The sequence below is a fragment of the Periophthalmus magnuspinnatus genome, chromosome 2 (assembly GCF_009829125.3).
Source record: "Periophthalmus magnuspinnatus isolate fPerMag1 chromosome 2, fPerMag1.2.pri, whole genome shotgun sequence".
Lineage (NCBI taxonomy): Eukaryota > Metazoa > Chordata > Actinopteri > Gobiiformes > Gobiidae > Periophthalmus > Periophthalmus magnuspinnatus.
Genome location: NC_047127.1, coordinates 6,372,408 through 6,394,635, shown reverse-complemented (window position 1 = coordinate 6,394,635; position 22,228 = coordinate 6,372,408). Strand labels below are relative to the sequence as shown.

General features: G+C 39.9%; 2 protein-coding genes across 2 annotated transcripts; one reads left to right on the top strand and one right to left on the bottom strand.

The window, feature by feature from the left end:
* Positions 1 to 89: 89 nt before the first annotated feature.
* Positions 90 to 17,251, top strand: atp7b (ATPase copper transporting beta). The gene is made up of 22 exons (XM_055227520.1): positions 90 to 459; positions 5,405 to 5,779; positions 6,931 to 7,315; positions 7,969 to 8,157; positions 9,241 to 9,404; positions 9,466 to 9,627; positions 10,198 to 10,271; positions 10,916 to 11,081; positions 11,150 to 11,383; positions 12,138 to 12,229; positions 12,308 to 12,435; positions 12,910 to 13,064; positions 13,204 to 13,338; positions 13,410 to 13,604; positions 13,680 to 13,862; positions 14,102 to 14,285; positions 14,380 to 14,520; positions 14,597 to 14,739; positions 14,824 to 15,027; positions 15,096 to 15,213; positions 15,921 to 16,023; positions 16,574 to 17,251. Exons 1-22 carry the CDS (start codon positions 298 to 300, stop codon positions 16,728 to 16,730), a joined length of 3,849 nt encoding a protein of 1,282 aa, XP_055083495.1. The 5' UTR covers positions 90 to 297; the 3' UTR covers positions 16,731 to 17,251.
* Positions 17,252 to 20,567: 3,316 nt separating this feature from the next.
* LOC117384674 (leucine-rich repeat-containing protein 3-like) lies at positions 20,568 to 21,561 on the bottom strand. Its single transcript, XM_033981830.2, has 2 exons — positions 21,106 to 21,561; positions 20,568 to 20,888 (listed from the first exon to the last, which is right to left on the bottom strand). Exons 1-2 carry the CDS (start codon positions 21,559 to 21,561, stop codon positions 20,568 to 20,570), a joined length of 777 nt encoding a protein of 258 aa, XP_033837721.2.
* Positions 21,562 to 22,228: the final 667 nt, after the last annotated feature.

Sequence of the window (22,228 nt, the reverse complement as noted above, 5' to 3'; positions counted from 1 at the left end):
GTAATTGTAGTTGTATTTTGGCACGTATGAGCGCTTATACTCACCAATTACGCGCGTTCCGGTAAAGTTTTGACCTTATATGGAAGCCAATCCCAAAGCCACGTTTTGTTGATTTACATATTAAGCACTGCTCCTCTCCCAAAAGACTAAAGTTGATCTTGCGCGCGCGTAAACTGACGCAGCGTCCCTCTTTATCTTTTACGCACACGCTCCTGGACTTTTACCCTTTCACCCTTTTACCCCGGCCCATCTGATAACCACAGCCATAAACCGCGACCGTGCACCGGGCTTCAAAACATGTTAAAGGAGTCACCCCGCAGCCTGGACAAACATGGCTCCTCCAGGGACCCCTACCAGCCCCAGCCCGAAGAGATCCGCATGGTGGACTGTAGATGTAAGCCCGACTGCACCTGCAGCCTCCACAAGGGCAACAAGTGTCCCGCACCAGCTCAGGACAAGGTAAGGCCCCCGGACAGCTGCGGTTCTCCCGGGAATGATCCGGGGGTCACCTGGATGTTAGGTTAAATAAGGTTTTATGCAGATAGCAAGTGGAGATTTGGTTTATAGGTGACTTTAACTTAAAATATATAGTTTTTTTTTTATCTAAGGGTTTTAATAGGCCTAAAGAAAGTAAGCACACATGAATTCTGAATTTGAAACAGTTTTATGAATCGTTAACTACACAATCAGTACTTAACTTTGAGTAGAGGATCCTATTTGTCACCCCCCCCCCCCCCCCCCCACACACACACACACACACAAAAATACTATGCAATTCACATTTTAAACTCAATTAGTTATAATCTATCAAGACGGGTTCAACCAGGCAGCGTAGGACCTTTCTGTGTGGAGTTTGCATATCCTCCCTGTGCTCATGTAGGTTTCTTCTGGTTTCGGGTGCTATGTTTTCCTCTACCACTAAAACATTTAGGAATAGGCTCCTCTGTAAAAGACATAGCTAATATCAGAGAGACTATCCTGGTTAAATAAAGGTAGCTATAACTAATAATAATTAGGGTTGCAAAATGTTGTGAATTTTCAAATTTGGAAAATTTCTATAGGAATTAATGGAAATGTATGGGAATAAACATGGATATATGGGAATTAACGAACTATTAATTCTGCTGGAGGTTATTTCTTTAGTAGGAGTGATGTACAGAAGCATCTTAATGTATGTAAATTCTCTTAAATATATGTGTTTTGATGACAGTTGAGAGAGTAACAGCCTCAAAACAGTTGCCATTGCTCGATGTGACCACTAGGGGCTTGGTGAGGAGGATTTGTTTTAGGCGTCCAGGTCTATACGTTTGGCATTAAGGGAGTAGACCTGTTACACAGTGACTTACATAATGTTTGTATCTCAAACATCCTTAACATAACCGCTATTCTCTATATCTGAGCACACAGGATTTTTTTTTTTTTTTTTGTTTTTTTTTGTTACTACAGCCAAAATAAACAAGAAAAGTTTGTGACTTGTCAAACAGTCCATAGATTGACTGTAGAATTCACACGGTTGCGACACACTGCTCAAAAGCACTTCAGGAACCATTTTTGTTTAGTTTCACATAGTTAATAGGTCCTCATTGGTGAAATGGGCACTTTAATGTATGAAAGAGGTGGGGGATATGTTTCACTGATCAAATAAGCAGGAAACAGTTCTCGGAAAGGTCAGTGACATTTAGCAAAAAATCTGCAAAAAATGTGATGTTTTCTAAGCCTTTTGATCATTTTTTATTTTTGAAAATTCCCAAAATTTTGAACCTAAAATTCCTGTGGGAAGTTTTCAGAATTTTTTGGAGATTTTCCGCCCCTTCACATCCCTAATAATAATAGTCATAAATAATGGTTCATTGCAAAATAAGCTCCACTTCAGTCAAGCAATACTCTGATTACTTTTTACAAAATAAATGAATAATTAAATGAATAAATAAACAAATTAATAATAATAATAATAATAATAATAATAATAATAATAATAATAATAATAATAATGCAATTTATTATAGCGTTATTTATTATTTATTATAAGGCCTAAATACAAGTGAAAACATGAAATTAAAACTGTGGCATTATATTTAACAGTTCCACTCCATGTTTCAAAACTAGTAATTAGCTTCATTCTACACCAAAAAAGTAGTGGGAATTCAGCCAATCCTCTGTCAGGGAATACAATGAAAACTTTACACAAGTCAGTCCCATATACACCATCTCGTCTCACTTCCTAAAAACATCAATTATAATTTTGTTTCTTCTGGTTTAACGTTTTATTCCTGACACTGAAGCGGTCTACTACACACAGAGCAACAATGCAGGTACAATGATGCACTGTTAAGATGACAGTTAAAAAGTCGAGTTATCGTTCAATTGAGGAGCTGGTATATTAATCATGAGTGTAAAATTCTTTGCTATTTTTCGTTTATTTGATTGTTTATATGATTTGAGCTGGTTCTGACTCTGATTATAGATACAAAACTAACTATTGAAGTATTTTGTTCTGCTATTATTTATCACAGTTCATGTTTTTTAATGATATTGTACATTAAGAAATGATTTTTGGGGATAATTCTGCTTCAGCTTTATCGTGTGAGTGTCCTGATTTTATTTCAATATAGTAAAACTGGTGAATAGTCACATTTTTATATAGTGCTTTTCCACCACTCACCCACTTAGAGCCAGGTGGGTTAAGTGTCTTGCCCAATGACACAATGACAGTATTACTTTGTGTGAGCTAGAATCGCACCGCCAACCTGTGGGTTACTGGATGGGATACATCGGACACAAAATTTGTTATCGGAACAGGCCTATGCACAACTATAAACTCTTCCATTTTACAAAAGTATGCTAGTTTAGATACAGCCTATATTCTACCATTTGTAAGCATGTAATGAGATTTTATGAAATACTAAGTTCATATTTAAATTGACACACTTTGGTTTAGTCCTAAATGAATCAAATCAATTTTTAGACCTGGTTTAGTCCTTGTTTACTTCTGATTTATTCAAAATATTGCACACTTCTTCTTCCTTAGCACAGGATTTGATAATAACTATCATATATTTGATGTCTTCTATATGTATCTAAAATGTAGAAAGTAGTAAAAATAACACCTGCTACAGTACTTTGAATCTATGTAGGGCCTGTCTTTCTTATAGGCAACTGTTCCTCTTCTTTCAGTGGACCATAACAGGGACAGGGACTCAGGGACAGCTCTGGTTAGAGGCGCTGACTTTAAGCAGAGTCATGCTGAAATTCCTCAGTGAAGGTCTGGTCATGTGATTCTAGCCACAATGCTACAGGATCACCCGCTCCACTGTTCCACTGGGGCCAGTAGAGGAACCCACTGCCTCTGCCTGTGGGTTAGACAGTTAACAGTTTACCAGACGGATATCATTATTACACTGGAACTAAGTTAGGGTTAAACCACTATAGTAATAATATGTTATCGTTAAACCAGGACACTACTACTACTACTACTACTACTACTACTACTACTACTACTACTACTACTACTACTACTACTACTATTACTACGACTAATACAGGACCTGAATCTAATATAACAAGAAGTGAAATTCAAACCTTGGATTGGACCTAACCAAAAAAGACCCAGAACAGAACTGAAAACAGCTTGATACAACAGCTCCTCAAAAGTGAAGACTCTTATTGTGCCTGTGCTGTTTGGGAACCACTGTTGAGTTTAGTTTAGCGCAGGGGTCACCAACCTTTTTTAATCTGAGAGCCACTTTATGGGCACTGAGTCATACGAAGGGCGACCAGTTTGAGACGCTCTTCTGAAATAACACATTTTCTCAGTTTGCCTTTAGTTTTACATTATTAATAATGATAAATGATAATCATCTATGTGAACACACTGATCACGTTGCAAGACACTGATCACATTAATGATTTCTCAAAACAATTATCAACAATGAGCAAGGAGGGAAACAGATATCAGTATTCAGCACTTTAACTTTACTAATCTTAGTAATTGTTACATTTCCAGATGACACATCACTACACCTCATAGGAAAAGTGTCCCATTTTCACTATCCACTGACAAACCTTTTTAACAAAACATAAATAATACACATTGCACCGTGTTTCATAAAGTTATCAATTATGTAATGTTAAAGAAAAATAAGCTTACATATTTTTAAATAAATCTCGGTTGCGTTGTGTGACTTTGACTTTGTCGTGAAAAAAGCCTGTTGTTTACCCAAAGCTGCGTTTAGCTCTGGGCTTGTCCTGCCCATAGTGTGCGTCCCCGTGGGTAGTTAGTGTGGAGCTTTGTGAGACGTAGTGAAATGTCCCTCCACATTGTGCCGCTTTGCCGTCACCACAGTCGCTCCGCAGATGAGATACGCGCAGGTTTCTTTTACAGTCTTAAATCGTTGTGAAAGTGATCTCTTTATTTTCTACCATGTTTTGGAGTAAGAAACTGCATTCAGCGCATCCTCACATCGCTCACGAGCGGAGCACTGGTTTTGTCACGCGCACAATACTGACCTTTGAAGTGAGTAGGTCAAAGTTCACCTTAACTTATCTAAACTTCACGTATAATGAACATATGTTTAAGATATTGTCATTTTTAAATCTATATAAACGCAAGGGTGATAAAAAAAAAAAAAGCAACAGAATAAAATTAAATTTTAGATGCAGCTCATTAGTGAGTTGTGCTATTTTTAGAACCGGTCTGCGGGCGACTCATGTGGGGCTTGGGGGCGACATGGCGCCCGCGGGCACAGGGTTGGTGACCCCTGGTTTAGCGCATGATGTTTGAATAGTCTTATAATATTCTGATTTTGAGTGTGTATGTAACCACAGGCCAGTGTTAACAGTGCATTATACTTTTCTGATCGAGAGGCACCTGCTTGTCTCCTTGGAGATGTTATTGCTTTGCCTTGAATACTCCACAGTCATTACACATCTATTTCCATAGAAACAAAACTATTTAGTAGTATTTAGTATTCTTTGTTACCTAATTCCTTATATCTTACGTCATATAGTTGATGTCCTCTGTATGTATTAAAAGAAAAAAAAACATTGCATGAGAGGGTGTGTCCAAACCCCAAACTGGACCTTTGACTACTAGAAGAGGAACAAAATCATGATTTATATTTTGCTGTAACACCCAGCCCAACCTGGAATAAAGGACATGGCAGATTTATGATTTAATAACATACTGTGGAAAATTCTTGTCAAAGTAATATAAAGTAATCCATGAGAAGAAGCAGTTGGCCGATCCTCCAGCAGAAAGGTTACTGCAATTCTGTGGTTTCAAACTATTCAACGTTCTGAAAAGGATGTCGAGGCTGGTTAGTTAACTCCTGTCATATCAGTTGAAGCAGATTTTCAAAATGTGCTTCAACTGTGACTCAAATGACTCAAACTTATTTCTTTCCAGGAGACCATCTCGGACTCGGGCCACCATGGCTTCGACAACTTGGCCTACGACTACAGCAGTGAAACCCACCCGTGTTCCCCCTCAGTATCTACTACCACCTTCACATTTCCCTCAGTCATGTCAGACGAGCAGCTCCGGTTCATCCAGAACTGTGTCTCCGGGATACAGGGAGTTCTTTCTACCTCCTCCTCCTCCGTGTTGTCCTCCCGTTCGATCGCGGTGGAGTACGATCCAAATGCCGTCAGCTCAAAGGAGATCGGTTTGCACTTACACAACATGGGGCACAGTGCGGAGTCGGCCGTGCGCATCCGAGTGGAGGGCATGCACTGCCAGTCCTGCGTACAGACCATAGAGGCTACCATCTCAGAGCTAAAGGTAAGAGTAAGGTATAGTGAGCATTCAAAGGGACTATATTGTAAAAGTGAAGTGGAGGGGAGCAGATTTGATTGTAGAATTTTATGTGATGTGGGATAGTTGATATCTTGGTAATTATAGGGACAAAAAGTTGAAGGTATAAATGTCCTTTTATGATGTTTTTCCTATTGTTGGCCCTTCAAAAACATATGTAGAGTTTTTTTTTTATTGATTCCCACTAGTATTGAATATCAGACCCTAATCAATACTAAAACGTATCAAAACTAAAAACTCATTTGAGGAAGAATTGATACTAAAAAAGTCACATTCACAGGACAGAAATTAACCTTTCCTGACTAGCTTTAGAATGATCTGTATCAGAACAAGTATAAGACTACATAGACTAGTACGCCCATAGACCACGAGGGAACCTAACTGGACGACCACATCGGCCACATCGTGATATAAAAGGAAGTACTATGATTCTATTGTCTAAATACAAATTTATTATCTTCATGGTATCAGAATCAGCAAGGAGTAATTAAATTTGAGTGTCATGACAACACTAAATCCCACATGTTTGAGTAATTCTGCATTTGTTGACCAGCTTCCTCTCAATACTTCAAAGCACTATGTACTCTACTCTCCTTATACATCCTTTTTTGTAGGGGAAGAGATGGCTAATTGTGATAATATGTAAGGTTAGGAGTTCATGAGAATTGATTGTAAAATAAAACCGCAGGAGCAGAATATCCCTGTTCCTCCTTGCAGCCTCCTTGGTTTCTAAAATTAGTCTCAATGTTCAAAGGGACAGAGACAAAATTATCCTTATAATGTAACAAAATGTAAACAGCAAGAAACAATAATGTGTCTAAAAGGGAGTCTAAAATGGTAAAAGGATAAACATTTTCATTTAATCTCAGTTTTAATTTAGTGCTCAATTGGGCCTGTTTAGTCTTTTTTACACAGTTAAATTCTTAAGTTAAAGTTGTTTAAATGTATCATATTTTTACCTGAATTAGAAAAAATTGATAAAATGTATTGGTCAATCTCTAATATGCACTCTCCTAATTCAAATAAATAAGTAAAGTCAATTCTCAGTTTTGCATATCTTCAAACTAAAAATATAAATGATCTTTTAACAAGTATACATCTCCGATGTCTGTGTCCAGGGCGTCCTCTTCATCCAGGTGTCTCTCCAGAATTCATCAGCGTTCATCACATTCCAGCCTCACGTAACCACAACAGAAGCGCTGAAGGACTGGATAGAGGACTTGGGGTTTGAGGCCTCACTGCTCCAGGGACAGGGAGGACAGGGGGTGCAGGGGGGGCAGCAGGACCCGGAGCGGCTCACGGTGGAGGTGTGGATCATGGGGATGACGTGCCATTCCTGTGTGGACTCCGTCACAAATCGTCTGAGCCAAGAGACCGGGGTGAGCCAAGTGTCCGTGTCCTTGGAGGAGCAGAGGGGCAGAGTGACCTTTGACCCTGGCCTCACCTCACCAGAGAAGGTCAGGAGGGTCATACAGGACATGGGCTACGAGGCATCACTCACAGGTACAGACATAAAAACTGTACGCCCTGATTTATGTCAAAAAACAGTACTAAAAAAGTATTGATTTAAAGGTGAACTGTAACTTTTCTTAAGGGAGGTTCTCCATCTTCTTGTCTCCAAGCAGGTGACACAACCAGGCCATGTTTTTCAGTGTCTTTTTGAGAAATAAAAACACGTGTAATTGACTAAACGCACAACAAATAAGACTGTTGTCGTACTGTGAAACTTTCCAAGCAAAGCAATAAAACCTCTGAGAAAAGCAGGGCCCACATCACCACCAGCAGCACCACCAAAGAAGTGATTTAGTGTGTCTTTAGGTATTTTATGACTATAACTAAATCTAATTTCAATATGCCAAAGAGAGAGATCTTCTCAGCATTTGCAGGAGACTATACAACACTGCTCCCACCTCAGTGACATTCTGAGGGCTCAAAGGCTTTGTCAATCACAGACCCTGTACCACTTCATTACCACGGAAACCAGACCAGAATGCCCTTAAGAGTTTGATGAAGAGCTCTTGTTGGACTAAATGTGAAAACCTTTTTCTAAGAACAGTATATACTTGCATGTTCATGGAAGACTTTAGCATATATTATCGTAGCAGAATACAATGTGAAGTAATGGACGTTAGACTCAGGCTGTGTGGTGTTCTTAGAGCCTGCTCCTGAAACGCCCAAAGTAGCGCCGTCTGAGAGCCCCCCCACGTGGTCCCGGTCCCCGCAGATGAGTGAAGTCACGAACAGAGAGTGTGAGGAGAAGGTCCAGAGGTGTTTCATCAGTGTGACGGGGATGACCTGTGCCTCCTGTGTGGCCAACATCGAGAGGAACCTGCTCAAACACAAAGGTCACATCAGACACAATTTCTACTTTCTTACTATACTGTTAAATGCATGTAACATTATTATTATTATTATTATTAATATTAATAATATATTTTATATATATATATTTATATTTATTTATATATATATATATTTATATTTATTTCGAGGGTATCGGGTATGGGTATCGGGTACACTTGAAGCACATTTTACAAATTAATCCTTATATAAACTTAAAAAGGAGTTGGAAGAAGAAAACTTATTAAATCCCACCCCTATCTTCATTTAAGACATAAATTCAGTGCTTTGTTTACGCTTTCAACATAGTGTACAGCACCAAATATTTGTAAGCATAAACTCTCTCTCACCTTTCATTAATAGTGCCCAGTGTTTTAATCATAGACTAAGGACATGTGACTTCACCCACAGGCTCCAGTCAAATGAAGCTCTTTGAGGCTAGCAGTTATAGGGGCGAATTTACTAGGATCATGTAGAGCGTGTTAATACAAACATCTCAAGACCAAAATGACGAGCCTGACAGCAGCAGTTACAGAGAGACAGACAACAGTTTTTCAATAGAAAGTGAATTGAAGCCAGAGTAGATGGAGCCAGAAGCACGCCAATGCTCAATTTGGACGGCTAGGAGGTTAGCAATGTTTAACATTCAGGAGGTACCCGATTTTGATCCATGAGTGAACACCATGTTTCAGAATGAACTGTAAGCCCCGCCTACTTAGTCGAGTTTGTCACTTTGAAGTTGACCCTGACAGAGAAACAACTGTCTGGGATAACCACTGCTTGGTAGTTGTCCCGACATCTCTTCTCACCCAACATTGTCTCTGATTGGTGACACATTTTTTTTCCCTTGTAGCTTTCTTAGAGTTCTCATTAAAAATAAAAAAAGAGGCTAGAACTAGAAGAAATACAAGTCAGATACAGTCAGATACCTTTTAAGAACTCAAAGGTAATGTTTTACGTAATGTTTGGTTATCAGTTACCCCCATACTGATATTCATTTTCCTTATTAATGCTTTCAAGGATAGTAAACATTGTCCAATCTGTGCAGTTTGAGAAGTTCAAGTAACTTAAATACATTTTCTCTGCAGGGATCCTTGTAGTTTTAGTTTCTCTGATGGCAGGAAAGGCAGAAGTGAAGTATTGCCCAGATCTGATTAGCCCAATTGGTATAGAACGCCTAATTCAGGACCTGGGCTTTGGGGCCACCCTTATAGAAGACAGCTCCACCACAGATGGGAAGCTGGACCTTACAGTGAGTAAAAAACTGTTTATTTTCATGTAAACAATGAGTGACGAATAATACTTTTCTGTAGGTTACAGGCATGACGTGTGCATCCTGCGTTCTCACCATTGAGTCCAGACTCTCATCCATCAAAGGGATCCTCAGTGTCTCGGTGGTCCTGTTAACAAACAGAGCTCAGATCCACTTCAACCCTGAAATGATCGGAGCTCGAGATATAATCAAAACCATAAAGGTCATTATTTATGTTGTTTATGTCAAGTTATTGTCTCTGTCCTCTTATTGTCATTCTGCTTGTGAACTCTGTGTTCAAACTGGACAAGCACATTATCTCTGTCATAAAGTCCAGCTTCTTTCAGTTGAGGCTTCTTGCTAAAGTAAAGCTCTACCTTCCACAGGTGGATTTTGAAAAAGAAATCCACACATTTGAAATGTGGCATCTGGATTATTGTAATTCTTTATGTATCTGCTGCTGTGCCCAAAGCCAGACTCAAGACAGAGGTGACAGAGCCTTTTCTGTGGCAGCATCCAGACTATGGAACAGCGCCCCCTGCTTGTCAGATCCTCTCAGTCTGTAAAGCAGTTTCAGACTAGACTGAAAACCCATTTCATCTCCCTGGCAATTAATACTAGCTAAACAGGTTATCTTGGTGTTTTATTGTTCTTTTCCTATACCTCTATGTTTGTTTTTATTGTGCACTTTGGCCAGCTGTAGTTGTTTTAAATGTGCTATATAAATAAAGTTTAATTAGATTTGAATTGAATTGTTTTGCCAGTTTATATTTTGGTACTATCATGTTTCCAGGACCTTGGATTTGAAGCCTCTCTGAGGAAAGAAGCTGTCAAGAACAATATGGACCACTCAGAAGAAATCAAACAGCAAGTATCTAAAACTTTAGATTTTTTTTTATATCATCTGTCAGACTGAGGCTACTGTTTACACACAGTACTTTGAACATTAATATTAATATTTTCTGATGATGATCTATGTTATAATGTGGTTTCCTCAAAAACAGACCTGTAGTTATGTTTTGTTTCATTCAATCATATTTAATGCACAAACTCTGCGTATTTAGGCTGTGTTCTTCTCTCAGACAGAAAACACTCCTCCTGATGTCCTGTAGTAATAAAGGAAGCACTGTGTTTTTAAACTCCATACACCTTCGCTAGTATCACTTGGATCATTTCAGACTTGGAATTGCCAATCTTTACTAAGCTAAAGTTAAAAGGTAGCTGTTAACTTGAAAACTACCACTACATGACATCACAAGGTGGGATAGAGCCTTTTGAGCTTTATAAATGTAGATGGACTAATAATACAAGGTTACTCAAACATGTGTGAATGAAATAAAACACAACTCCAGGTATGTGTTTGAGGAGATAGCAGGATTACAACATGACTTAAAGCTTACAACAATCTGTTTTGCTTAATAGAGGGACCTTTAGTGTTAGCTTACAGTTACAGTACAGCAACATAATTTTTACTTTATCTTAATCCACAAATGTGATCGTGTGATTTGCAGGTGGAGGAACTCCTTTCTGACCAGCCTGATTTTTGGTATTCCAGTGATGGGCTTGATGATATACATGATGGTGATAGAACATAACTCTATGCACGAAGACCACAACATCCTCCCAGGGCTATCGTGGTTTAACCTGATCTTCTTCATACTCTGTACCCCCGTGCAGGTGGCAAAACAACACTTATAACTTCAAATTTGTCAATGTATATTTCTCAAACTCTTTATTTCTTTTAGATATTTGGAGGGCGGTACTTTTACATCCAGGCCTATGCCTCCTTAAAGCACTGTACGGCTAACATGGACGTGCTAATCGTGCTCGCCACTTCCATAGCTTACATTTACTCCTGCGTGGTTCTCATCGTAGCCATGGCTGAGAGGGCTGCCCAGAGTCCACACACTTTCTTTGATACCCCACCCATGTTGTTCGTTTTCATCGCACTGGGAAGGTGGTTGGAGCATTTGGCAAAGGCATGTCAATTTTAGTTTTTCTATTTTTATCTTTAAGCCAAGTACAAAAGATGTTTGGGGTTAGATATTAGTTTGCCTGACCAGCCCGTCCCTTCTACATTCTGTGTGACCAAGGATCTGGAATCAGACCATAGAATGTGACAGAACTTGGGGCCGTCCAAGCACTGCCACTAATTTGTGTCACATATCTCTCAAATGTGGAAGATTTCTCCTCTGTTTCATTTAGAACAAAATATAGAATTTCGTTTACCTGAGATAAAGAAGAGTTTGGTGTTTCGATTGTTGATTCTGCAGAAATCCACGCTATTTCATATTTTTTTGTACGTGTAATCCACCATATTTTGACATAAACGGCCCATACATTTCTCTGATTGGTTAATCCGCCTGTCAATCACGCGCAACTCAAATTGGGAGACAAGATACGGCTCTTTTTTTTAAGTTTTGTGAAAGCATGTGGCTCTGGCGGGCCATGTAAGAAATTAGTAAATAAAATATTTGAAGGAAGGACATAGAACAGAGGCTTGCTAGAAAAACGAAAGATGGTTATGAATGTAGTGAATCATGACATCTTTATAATTTATTGTCAACGAGAGAATAAATAAATCTGGAAACCTGAAACATATTTTGTAATTTGATCTTGTTCTTATTTATTTATTTTTTTTTTTTTTTTTTTTACAATACTGGAAATAATGTGGCATAAGTTTAAAAATGAGTTGGCCAGAGTTTTTTATGTAATGTAATCTCTTTTTTTTAGAGTAAAACATCAGCTGCTTTGGCTAAACTCATGTCACTGCAGGCAACTGATGCCACAGTGGTGACTCTGGGGTCAGACTTGTCCATCCTCAGGTAAAACTCTGCTGAATGTACTGCCAATGCAAATGTGCACAGTGGATTTTATAATACTTCTCTATATGTCTGTGTCAGTGAGGAGCAGGTGGAGGTGGAGCTGGTGCAGAGAGGGGACATTGTCAAAGTGGTGCCTGGAGGAAAGTTTCCTGTGGACGGGAAAGTCATCGAGGGAAGCTCCATGGCGGATGAGTCTCTTATAACAGGTGACACAAAAACTGATGGAGAAAATTGTAGCGATTAAAGGTCCTATCTTACACAGCATTCACTCTTATGAGCTTTTAGTCATGTTATAATGTTGTTATCTCATCCAAAACATACCTGGAGTTGTGTTTGTTTCATTCACATGTTTGGGTAATCATTTATTATTAGTCTGTCTACATCATCAAAGCTCAAAATTCTCTGTTTCACATTGTGATGTCATGTAGTGGTGGTTTTCAAATTAACAGCTACATTTTATCTTTAGTTCAATAGAGTTTAGCAATTCCAGGGCTGACATCACCCAAGTGATTCTAGTGAAGGTGTATGGAAAAACACAGTGGAGCACTTCCTGTGTTACCACCTGACATCACAAGGTGGACCAGAGTGTTTTTTGTTTGAGAACTCAAATAACACTAAATATGCAAATAATTTAAATGAACATAATAGAGATGAGGGGTTTTCTGTCTTTCTTTGTGGAGGTGAGCCAATGCCTGTGACTAAGAAGGTGGGCAGTATAGTGATTGCTGGATCCATCAATGCTCACGGTGCTCTGCTGGTGGAGGCCACTCATGTGGGGGCAGACACCACTCTGTCTCAGATTGTGCGCCTGGTGGAGGAGGCGCAGACCTCTAAGGTAGACTTTAGTCACCAAGTTATATTGTGTAGAGTGTATAGTGCATAGTGCTGCATGTTTGTTGTGACCTAATCTATTTTTGCACAAATTTATGTTATGTTGCAAGGTTATGAATGTATGTTGAACTGTGTCTGCTCAGGCTCCCATCCAGCAGTTTGCGGATAAGCTGAGTGGATACTTTGTGCCTTTCATAGTGGTCATTTCTCTGGTAACTTTGGGAGCCTGGATGGCTGTTGGCTTTGTGGACTTTGAAGTAGTCAAGGAGAATTTTCCGGTAACAGCACCCTCTGGTGTTTTGAAATGTTAACACAGGTGACACTTTGATCAACTTTCTCTCGTCCACAGGGTTATAACCCCAACATCTCCAAGGCCGAGGTGATTGTGCGCTTTGCCTTCCAAGCCTCCATCACAGTGCTGGCCATTGCCTGCCCCTGTGCTCTAGGGCTGGCCACCCCGACAGCTGTCATGGTGGGCACAGGCATAGGCGCTCAGAACGGGATCCTTATAAAAGGAGGAGAGCCTCTAGAGATGGCACATAAGGCAAGAATTTTATTTTATGATTATTACATTTATCACCTACTGAGTTTCAACACAGTTCACTTTTTTCTTTTGTAGATTAGTGTGGTGATGTTCGATAAGACAGGCACAATTACAAACGGGGTGCCCCTTGTGACGCGGGTGTTGGTGCTGTGGGAGGTGGCCCGAATGCCCCTCAGGAAGGTCCTCGCCGTGGTGGGCACTGCAGAGGCCAACAGTGAGCACCCGCTGGGACTGGCTGTGGCCAAGCATTGCAAAAAGGTCAGCTCTGCTATGGAGGCTAACCTAGTGCAAGGAGCTCAAGACTGGTTTATTTGTCAACTAAAGTCAAGCGTGCTAACACCTACCCCACTTCTCTAACCAGTTTCATCACACTTGGACACATAGATTTTTTTTTTACATACATTGATTTGTGCTTGCGGATATTCACCATTATTTATTTTTACCCTTTATAATTCAAACACATTAGACTTTCATATGTACATTTGTATGCGTGTCAGGAGTTGGGCTCTGCAGTACTGGGCTTCTGTCAGGACTTCCAAGCGGTTCCAGGCTGCGGGATCAGCTGTAAGGTCTCCAACGTGGATCACCTCCTCCAGCAGCACGACCAGGAACTCTTCGTCCTGCCTGGAGCCACTACTGATGAGAGCAGCCTCTTGCCCGCTGGAGAGGCCACTTCCAAAGGTCACTATTCTTCGTCTTAACAATTCATGATGTTAAAAAGCTCATATTTTAAATTTATCAATAGAAAAGGTGTTTGTTTTCCCTTGATGTTTAGGTGAAATCGTTGTGTACTCAGTCGTCATTGGAAACCGAGAGTGGATGAGAAGAAATGGGCATAACATTGGAGCAGACATCGACGCTGCCATGTCCAGTCACGAATCTAAAGGTCAAACCGCTATCCTAGTCGCCATTGATGGTAAAGTCACATTGCTATGCTAAATACATATGAAAAACACAAAGGTTGTACAGGAGTTCTTTCTATGTGGCTGCAGGTGTGTTGTGTGCTATGATAGCCATCGCAGACACAGTGAAGGCGGAGTCGGCCCTGGCGGTGCACACACTCAACAGCATGGGCATCGAGGTGGTGATGATCACAGGAGACAACAAGCGAACTGCCAAAGCTATCGCTGCACAGGTAAAAGCACAGACTGGATGATAAAGTAAAAAGCCTGTTTACAATTGAGCGACCATTTTGAATCTGCCTATCTGTCTTGTTTAGGTGGGTATAAAGAAGGTGTTTGCGGAGGTGCTGCCCTCACACAAAGTGGCCAAAGTGCAGAACCTACAGGAGAAGGGGCTGCGGGTGGCGATGGTGGGGGACGGGGTGAATGACTCTCCGGCGCTGGCGCGAGCCGATGTGGGCGTCGCCATAGGAACGGGGACAGACGTGGCCATCGAGGCAGCCGACATCGTCCTCATAAGAGTGGGTACAGCACAATGTAGGTCTGAATACGGTTACCAAAGATTGAATTTATTGAATTTTGTTTTCAGAACGACTTGATGGATGTGGTGGCCAGTATTGAACTTTCTAAAAAAACGGTGCGGAGGATCAGAATCAACTTTGTCTTCGCTCTCATATACAACCTTCTGGGAGTGCCAATCGCAGCAGGTGAACAAATCCCTCCTCACCAGGGCTTAGGTTGAGCGGTCAAATCCACTAATGCACAGGTTGGTAGTGCAATTCCAGCTCCCAGAGATGCTTGCTGTCGTTGTGTCCTTGGGCAAGACACTTAACCTACCTTGCCCCTAGTGTCTATGTACACTGGTGTATGAATGTGTGTGTGAATGGGTGAGAGATGAATTCCTTGATGTAAAACTCTTTGAGTGCCCTTGAAGGAAAAGCGATATATAAAACATGACCACTTACCATTGCATCGTTAGTAAAGGTGTACTATGTAACTTTTCCAGTGGGGAATACATCACCTGCTTGTTTCCGTGGTGATATTTTTGGATTGCCTGGGATTCTTCACAGTACAGCCTCAATGTTGTATATCTTACATTTATATAATTACAGATGTTCTTATTGCTAAAAAATACCTTGAAAAACATGCATCCTTAGTGTGAGCGGGCTCATAACTTGGCCTGGTAGCGTAACCTGCTTGACACAGTTTAATGCCATACTGTGGAACATTCTTGGCAAAGCAATAACATCTCCACTGAGACAAGCAAAAGGCAGACCCAGTACTATAACAGTTACATAATGCAGCTTTAATATTGCCCCTAATCAAAAATAATGATAGGGAGTCTAAAAGGGAAGAAAGATCTAAGTACATGTTGTATTAGTGTAAACACTACACTTTTGTCTTTTGTGCACAGGAGTGTTCATGCCGGTCGGCCTGGTGCTGCAGCCGTGGATGGGCTCTGCTGCCATGGCATTGTCATCTGTGTCTGTCGTGTGCTCCTCTCTGCTACTTCGACTGTGAGTGTGCACCAAAATAACTCAACTTACATAAGAGGGGACTAGAACTGAACATAGTTTAAAAAAAATGAACCTTTCACATTTAGTTGATTATTGCTAAAATGTAAATTACTTGTTGAGTAGGACTTAAAATGTAGAATTGTGGTAATTAATTTGGAATCATAAATTAAAAATATCATAAGATGATCTGAGATCTTTAGAGAAGCACAGAGAGTAATGGCTATATAAATATTGAAAATGCACTGTGTAACTTTTCTGGTGGGAAATACGTCACCTGCTTTTCTGCATAGAGATCTTATTGCACTGCCAGGAAAGTTCCACAGGATGGCATTACACTTATATTTCTTATTCAGTTACATGTTCTTATTGCTCAAAAATCTCTTGGGAAATAGGTTTAATGCCATAGAATCTTCTAGGAAAAGCAGATCCCCATGGAGACAAGAAGAGCTACGTTGTGGACTTTTAAAGCTACACTCTAATATGAATTGAGTAAGTATAAATCTTTTCATATATTGTAATTTGCACCTCCCTTTTTCCTTGTGTGTGTCAGGTATAAGAAGACGTCCGTGGAGGTGTACGAGGCACGAGCAGAGGGCCACATGAGGAGCCTGCAGTCATCCCAGATCAGTGCTCACACGGGGCTGGAGGGACACCAGCCCCCTTCAGCACGGGACCAGCCCAGCACCCAACAGAGAGACATTGTATAGTAAAGGGATTCAAGTACACAGACCAGGGCTCACACATGTCCTGGAAATTCTGAAAAACCTGAACGATAATTGACCTGTTTTTCAGACATGGAAAAGGCATGGGAAATAAGAAAAAGGGCCAAATGTCTTGGAATATATACATTTTCTTGAAAATTTCTCCACATTTTGCTTTGCTGTATTATTGGACATCATATTAATAGAGACTTTTACTGCCACCTGTTACTGCAGTTGGGTTTCTAAAAAATACATAAAATTAGACCTATTTTACACAAAATTTTTATCTCTTTTATTTTATCTCTTGGTGGACTTAATTTGAGTTCCACCAGGAAATATTTTTGGGGCATCTACATCACAAAATATCACCCTGCAGACTGACTTGAGTTCAATTTTAATTATGGGTCAATGTTTTTCGAAATGGACGTTTTGCACTTATGTAAATTATATTTTGGCCAGTCCGATTTTTTATTCTAGCTTTGATCTGACCACAAAATGCCTTAAGATGTAAATAAAACCAAAGACTTAATACATTCTACTTTTCTTTTTTATTAACCACACACAAGATACCTCTGTAGCCATAGTTGCCCTGAGGCTGGATTAAGAACTTTGACTGCCAATCTGCGCTAACAGCTGTGCTCAAGGACAACAAAATAATCTACTTAAAGCCGGATTTGAACCAGCAATTTGTCAATTCATTATTCTGTGAAAAGATGATTAACATTGATCAATGATGCCATGTTGGGTGTGCTTTTTATAGGGCTCCATTTCCTTCCATTTCAATCAGCAGGTGCAGACAGACATTCAAATATATTTTTAACCATGCCCAAGATAGACAACATTAATTACATGACATCACTGACAAAGCACTTCCTCTGTCCACCTGTGAGTTTCACCAAGTTTTATGCTAAATATTTGAGCTCCTCCATATTTTTAAAGTCCATATACCTTTACTGGACTGTTTTTTTTTGCACTTGAATGACCTTCACTACAATGAATCTCTGTCTAACATGTCGACAATAACCATGTACCTAGTTCGTAATTTCAAAATCCTTTGCTCCACATTTTTTGCCTGCACATAATCCAAACATTCTCTGTGAAAAGTGCCATCACCTGGGGCTGGGTCAGGATCAAAAACACAATCAGTTCTGTTTTTGTTTTTTATGTCAGCTGAACTTCCTTGACTTTGAGGAGAATGGACTGATGCACCCAGTCAGCAAAAACACTAAAGAGGAGCTGGTTCATGGTCTGTTCATTAAAATAAGTGAATAAATTACTAAAGATATTGCATCAGTGTTTTAAGATGAGGTTGTACATTTTATATTAGACCTCATGTGAAAGCTCAGAGGCTGCACTAGCACTGATTAATGATTGGCTGCAGGTGCTGAAGTTTACGTAGTCACTATTCAAATCAGAGAGAGTCTTTTTAGGATTAAACCAACTGGATTTCAGCATTAAAACTATCATGTGAGGCTCATTCTGCTTTCTGACTGGATAATTCTCTTGAGAATCAAAACACTAAACTATGACATGAATAAATGGTACATCAATGTTTTTGTTATTAAGGATAAATCAGCATTAGAATTGTTGTCAGTAAAAGCTATTTGATTTTTAACATATTTACCTCATATCGTAATTTAAAATAAAAATCTTACAGACAGTTCCTTTAAAAATGTAAGGGTGCTAAAAGTGCTGGCAGGTTAGAAAGACTTTACCTGGTGTGACTCTATGGTATATAAATAGCTTTCTGCAGTAGGCTATTCTGCGTATCTCTGCATCTCTTGTATCTCAAGGAAAAATCTAAAATATTTACCATAACACAAGGTCTTAAAATCATGTGCTTTGCAGTTGTGAAATTAGTCCCAGTTGAATCAAGATATAGGCCTAAGTGGAGGGTAATGCGGGAATACGTCAAGTCAAACCAACTGAACTTTAAATTTCACAAATGATTCTTCATCTTGACTTTTTATTAAATATTTACTTTTGGACAGTTTTTAATTGTACAATATTGAATAGGCTACTTCCAAGCAACAGGGTACAAATAGTGTCTAAGCCCTCTGCTGGCAATATTTGTGGTGAACCATTTTGTCTGTGATTCATTTGCTTTCATTGTCTAATTAAAGCAAAATGGAGAGGTTAACATTGATGACAGTTACAGAGCCACAATGAGCTTAATAAATCTGGAGAAGGTGGAAAGAAAGGATTCCCCCCTCAAACAAAAACTTGAAAACATTAATCTTGATTTTGACATTATACAAATAAAATACAGTATTCACTACGTTCAAACAAAACCAGTCCAATCAAGTGTCATTGTAATGTGACATGTATTTCAGGAGAGGGCGCTGTAACACTGCCATCACCTTTAAAATGACGCGCGGTCACGAGTAAGAGCTAAGTATGAAAAATGTGCAATAAATCTAATACTTTAAACCACATAAATAGTAATAATTGATTTTAAACAGGTTAAACACCCCGACGAAAGCACACATGTAACTTCGCATGAAAAAAAAACAAACTTAAAACTGGTTGTCATCATATTTTACGCTAGCTAGCTTTTTGCTAACGGTAGTTGCTAATGTTACAATTTACATTATTTTAAGCCAGAGAACAATAAAAACAGCTTTGTGTTATATAACTTTATGTTTTACCGGTACTTGCTTTTGTGTGTTCTGTGTCACTGGAAAGCTAAAGCTAGCCAAAACGCTAAGGTTAATTACCAGAATTTACATGAGGAAAACATACTATTTGTCTTTTTGAATAATAAAACTGCCCTAACATGGTTTGAAACCTTATGAAAACCTAATGTTATAGTCCTGTAGTGCTTGTTAATAACGCGTGTGTTACTACAACAAAAAGCTGATGCAACAATCTTTAACCCTTATAGGCTGGTTTTACCTTGACCTCCAAATGTGCAGATGTGATGGTGACACCAGCGCTTTCTGAGTGCAAGAAGTGAGACATGAAGAGACATACCACCTCAAGAGAACCACGACTGAAGCTTGTACTCTGAGACCATCGACACACATAGAAAGCACGTCCAAGTCCAGGTAAACTCAGCAAAGTAATGATACTAGAGTAGGGTGACCAGATTTTCAAATTTGGGACACACCTGTGTTGCAGTGGTTGGTATAAAAAAAGACTGGGAAAATAATGTGTGACATTGTCCATTCTGGAGTGCATTTTTTTGCTTTGTAGTTATTTTCAAGCATGGTTTTCTATATTTTATCTAAACAAATGACAATATATTGCTCCCTTTATTGTTTGTATGGTTAAAAATAGGGACATTTCTTGTATAAAACCAGGAAACATCAATGGATTTGAATAAATCTGCTGGAACAGGGGACACAGGGCTCAAAACTGGCACTGTCCCGGATAAATAGGAACGTCTGGTCACCCTATACTAGAGTACCGGTAATTATCCATATGCCTGAGTCAGACTGAAGCCCAAATCAAACTGGTGTCTCAATATTTCCTGCTGTGTTATCAAGCAGGTATGGTCTGAGTTTGGCTTGTGTCTGGCTGGAGTGTAAAAAGCCATGTTTACATTGGAACTGAAGGTAGGACACTAACAAATACTAATATAAAACATTAAATGCGCAGGCTTGGGTCAAGTCTACAACAATATCGTCTCTCTTTGTAATAAAACCTCCAGTTGTTCATTATCTGGAAAATTTGGGTAAACATTCCTACCCAGTATGCCCTTTGGCAAACTCAGATATAAGTGCCGCTCTTAAAATGTACTGCATGTCAGTAGTGTCTTACAGTTTGTCTTCCTGGACACCTTGTGTTGTATGGAGAGAAATAGAAAATTGTGTCATATTCCAACTATGTCAAGGCATATATTCAAAAGACACTACTGGCTGATTCGTAGTCCTTGCTGGAGTGTGCAGTGCTGGGCAGAGACTTGAGGTACTCCATGTGTCTGCGCGCGTCCTCCTGGTTGTGCCGGATGTAGTAGACGATGTAGGCTGTCACCATGCTGAACCAACAGAACATGGCTACAAACATGGCAACGTCGGTAGTCTTCTGGTGGAAGGTGCAAAAGTTCACCCCAGAGTCCAGGACGTGAATGACCGGCTGCCCAACATACTTGTCCTGTATGGAGGTGTGGCAGCTCACCTCGGTGACTGTCTCTGGGTCCAGCCTCAGCTCTCTCAGCACCTCCTGCAGGGTGGGATGACTATCATTAAATACACTAGAAAAAGTTAAGAGTTCTTTTTTAGACAAACAATGAAGAATATGAATTGTACTATTTGAGCATGATTTACTGGCAAAACAAAATATAAGAATAAGATTTACCTCAATTTACTACCAAGAATGATTTAGTTACACGCACACGCACACTCACACGCATTCTTCTTTATGTAGTACCCATCCCTACCTGTAGAGCACATCCACAGTGCCAGGGGTTGTGGGACAAGCGCACCCGGGCATGGATATGTGTGAAGGTATCTCTGGGAAGGCTGCTTAGGAGGTTGTTGGAAAGGTCCAGCATCCTCAGCCCCTCGGAGACCCCATGGAAGGCCCCCACCTCCACACTCTCAATGTTGTTGTGGGACAAGTCGAGTTCTTTTAGGTGTGGCAGCTCTCCGAAAGCCTCTCGTGGGATGTGTTTGATATTGTTGGAGGAAAGCAGGAGGACCGCTGTGTCTCGGGGCAGCTCAGAGGGAATGGTATCCAGACTGCGGGACATGCACTGGACTACCATCCCGCCTCTATCGGAGCAGTGGCAGCTCCGGGGACAGTTGCCTGCACTCTCGGTCATCATGAGAAGCCAGAGGACAGCAGTGAGAGGGACATGTCCAAAGAACTCCGCAGCACTCCACACCTCACACATACTGGAGAGACATCAGGATTCAGACTCCACATACGAGCAAACCTGTAATAAAGAAACACAAGCAAATTCATATTAAGAGATTGGACCTTGATTGTGAAGGTAAGTACTGATGAAAATGTTCCTAGGTAATTCTTATTGTGTGGTGCAGTGTCTTTTAAAAGCATCACTTTACATGAAAGACATCATTGTTTTTACATTAAATTGAACCTGTGATGTAAATGGAAGTGTCTCTCAACTAAATCTATACCCAAACTCATGGGACATGGAAAAAGTAGGACTGTCGAAGAAGAACTGGACAAATGATAGATGTAGTATATTTTCAAAAGTGAAGTATTTCTCTATAATGGAGGGTTAGGTGCATATTATCACTGATGCAAGTGGCTTTATGTAGTGCGGGTCATGACTGCAGCTGTAAAAGTGGAGACATTGTACCATATTTATCACTTGTTCAGCTTTCAATAGTATACACTCATTATTCAAAAGGGAACAATGTGAATCAGCAGGACCATTAACAATCATAACTAACTCACACAAATGTCAGCTAGGGGAATTTGAAATTGACACCTTTATTTCCTGTGGTAGTAAAAGCATGTGGTTTGGAGCAGAGTTCACACTTAAGTTAAATATAGCTTAAGGTGTTACACAAAATGGACTCTTGTGAGCTTTA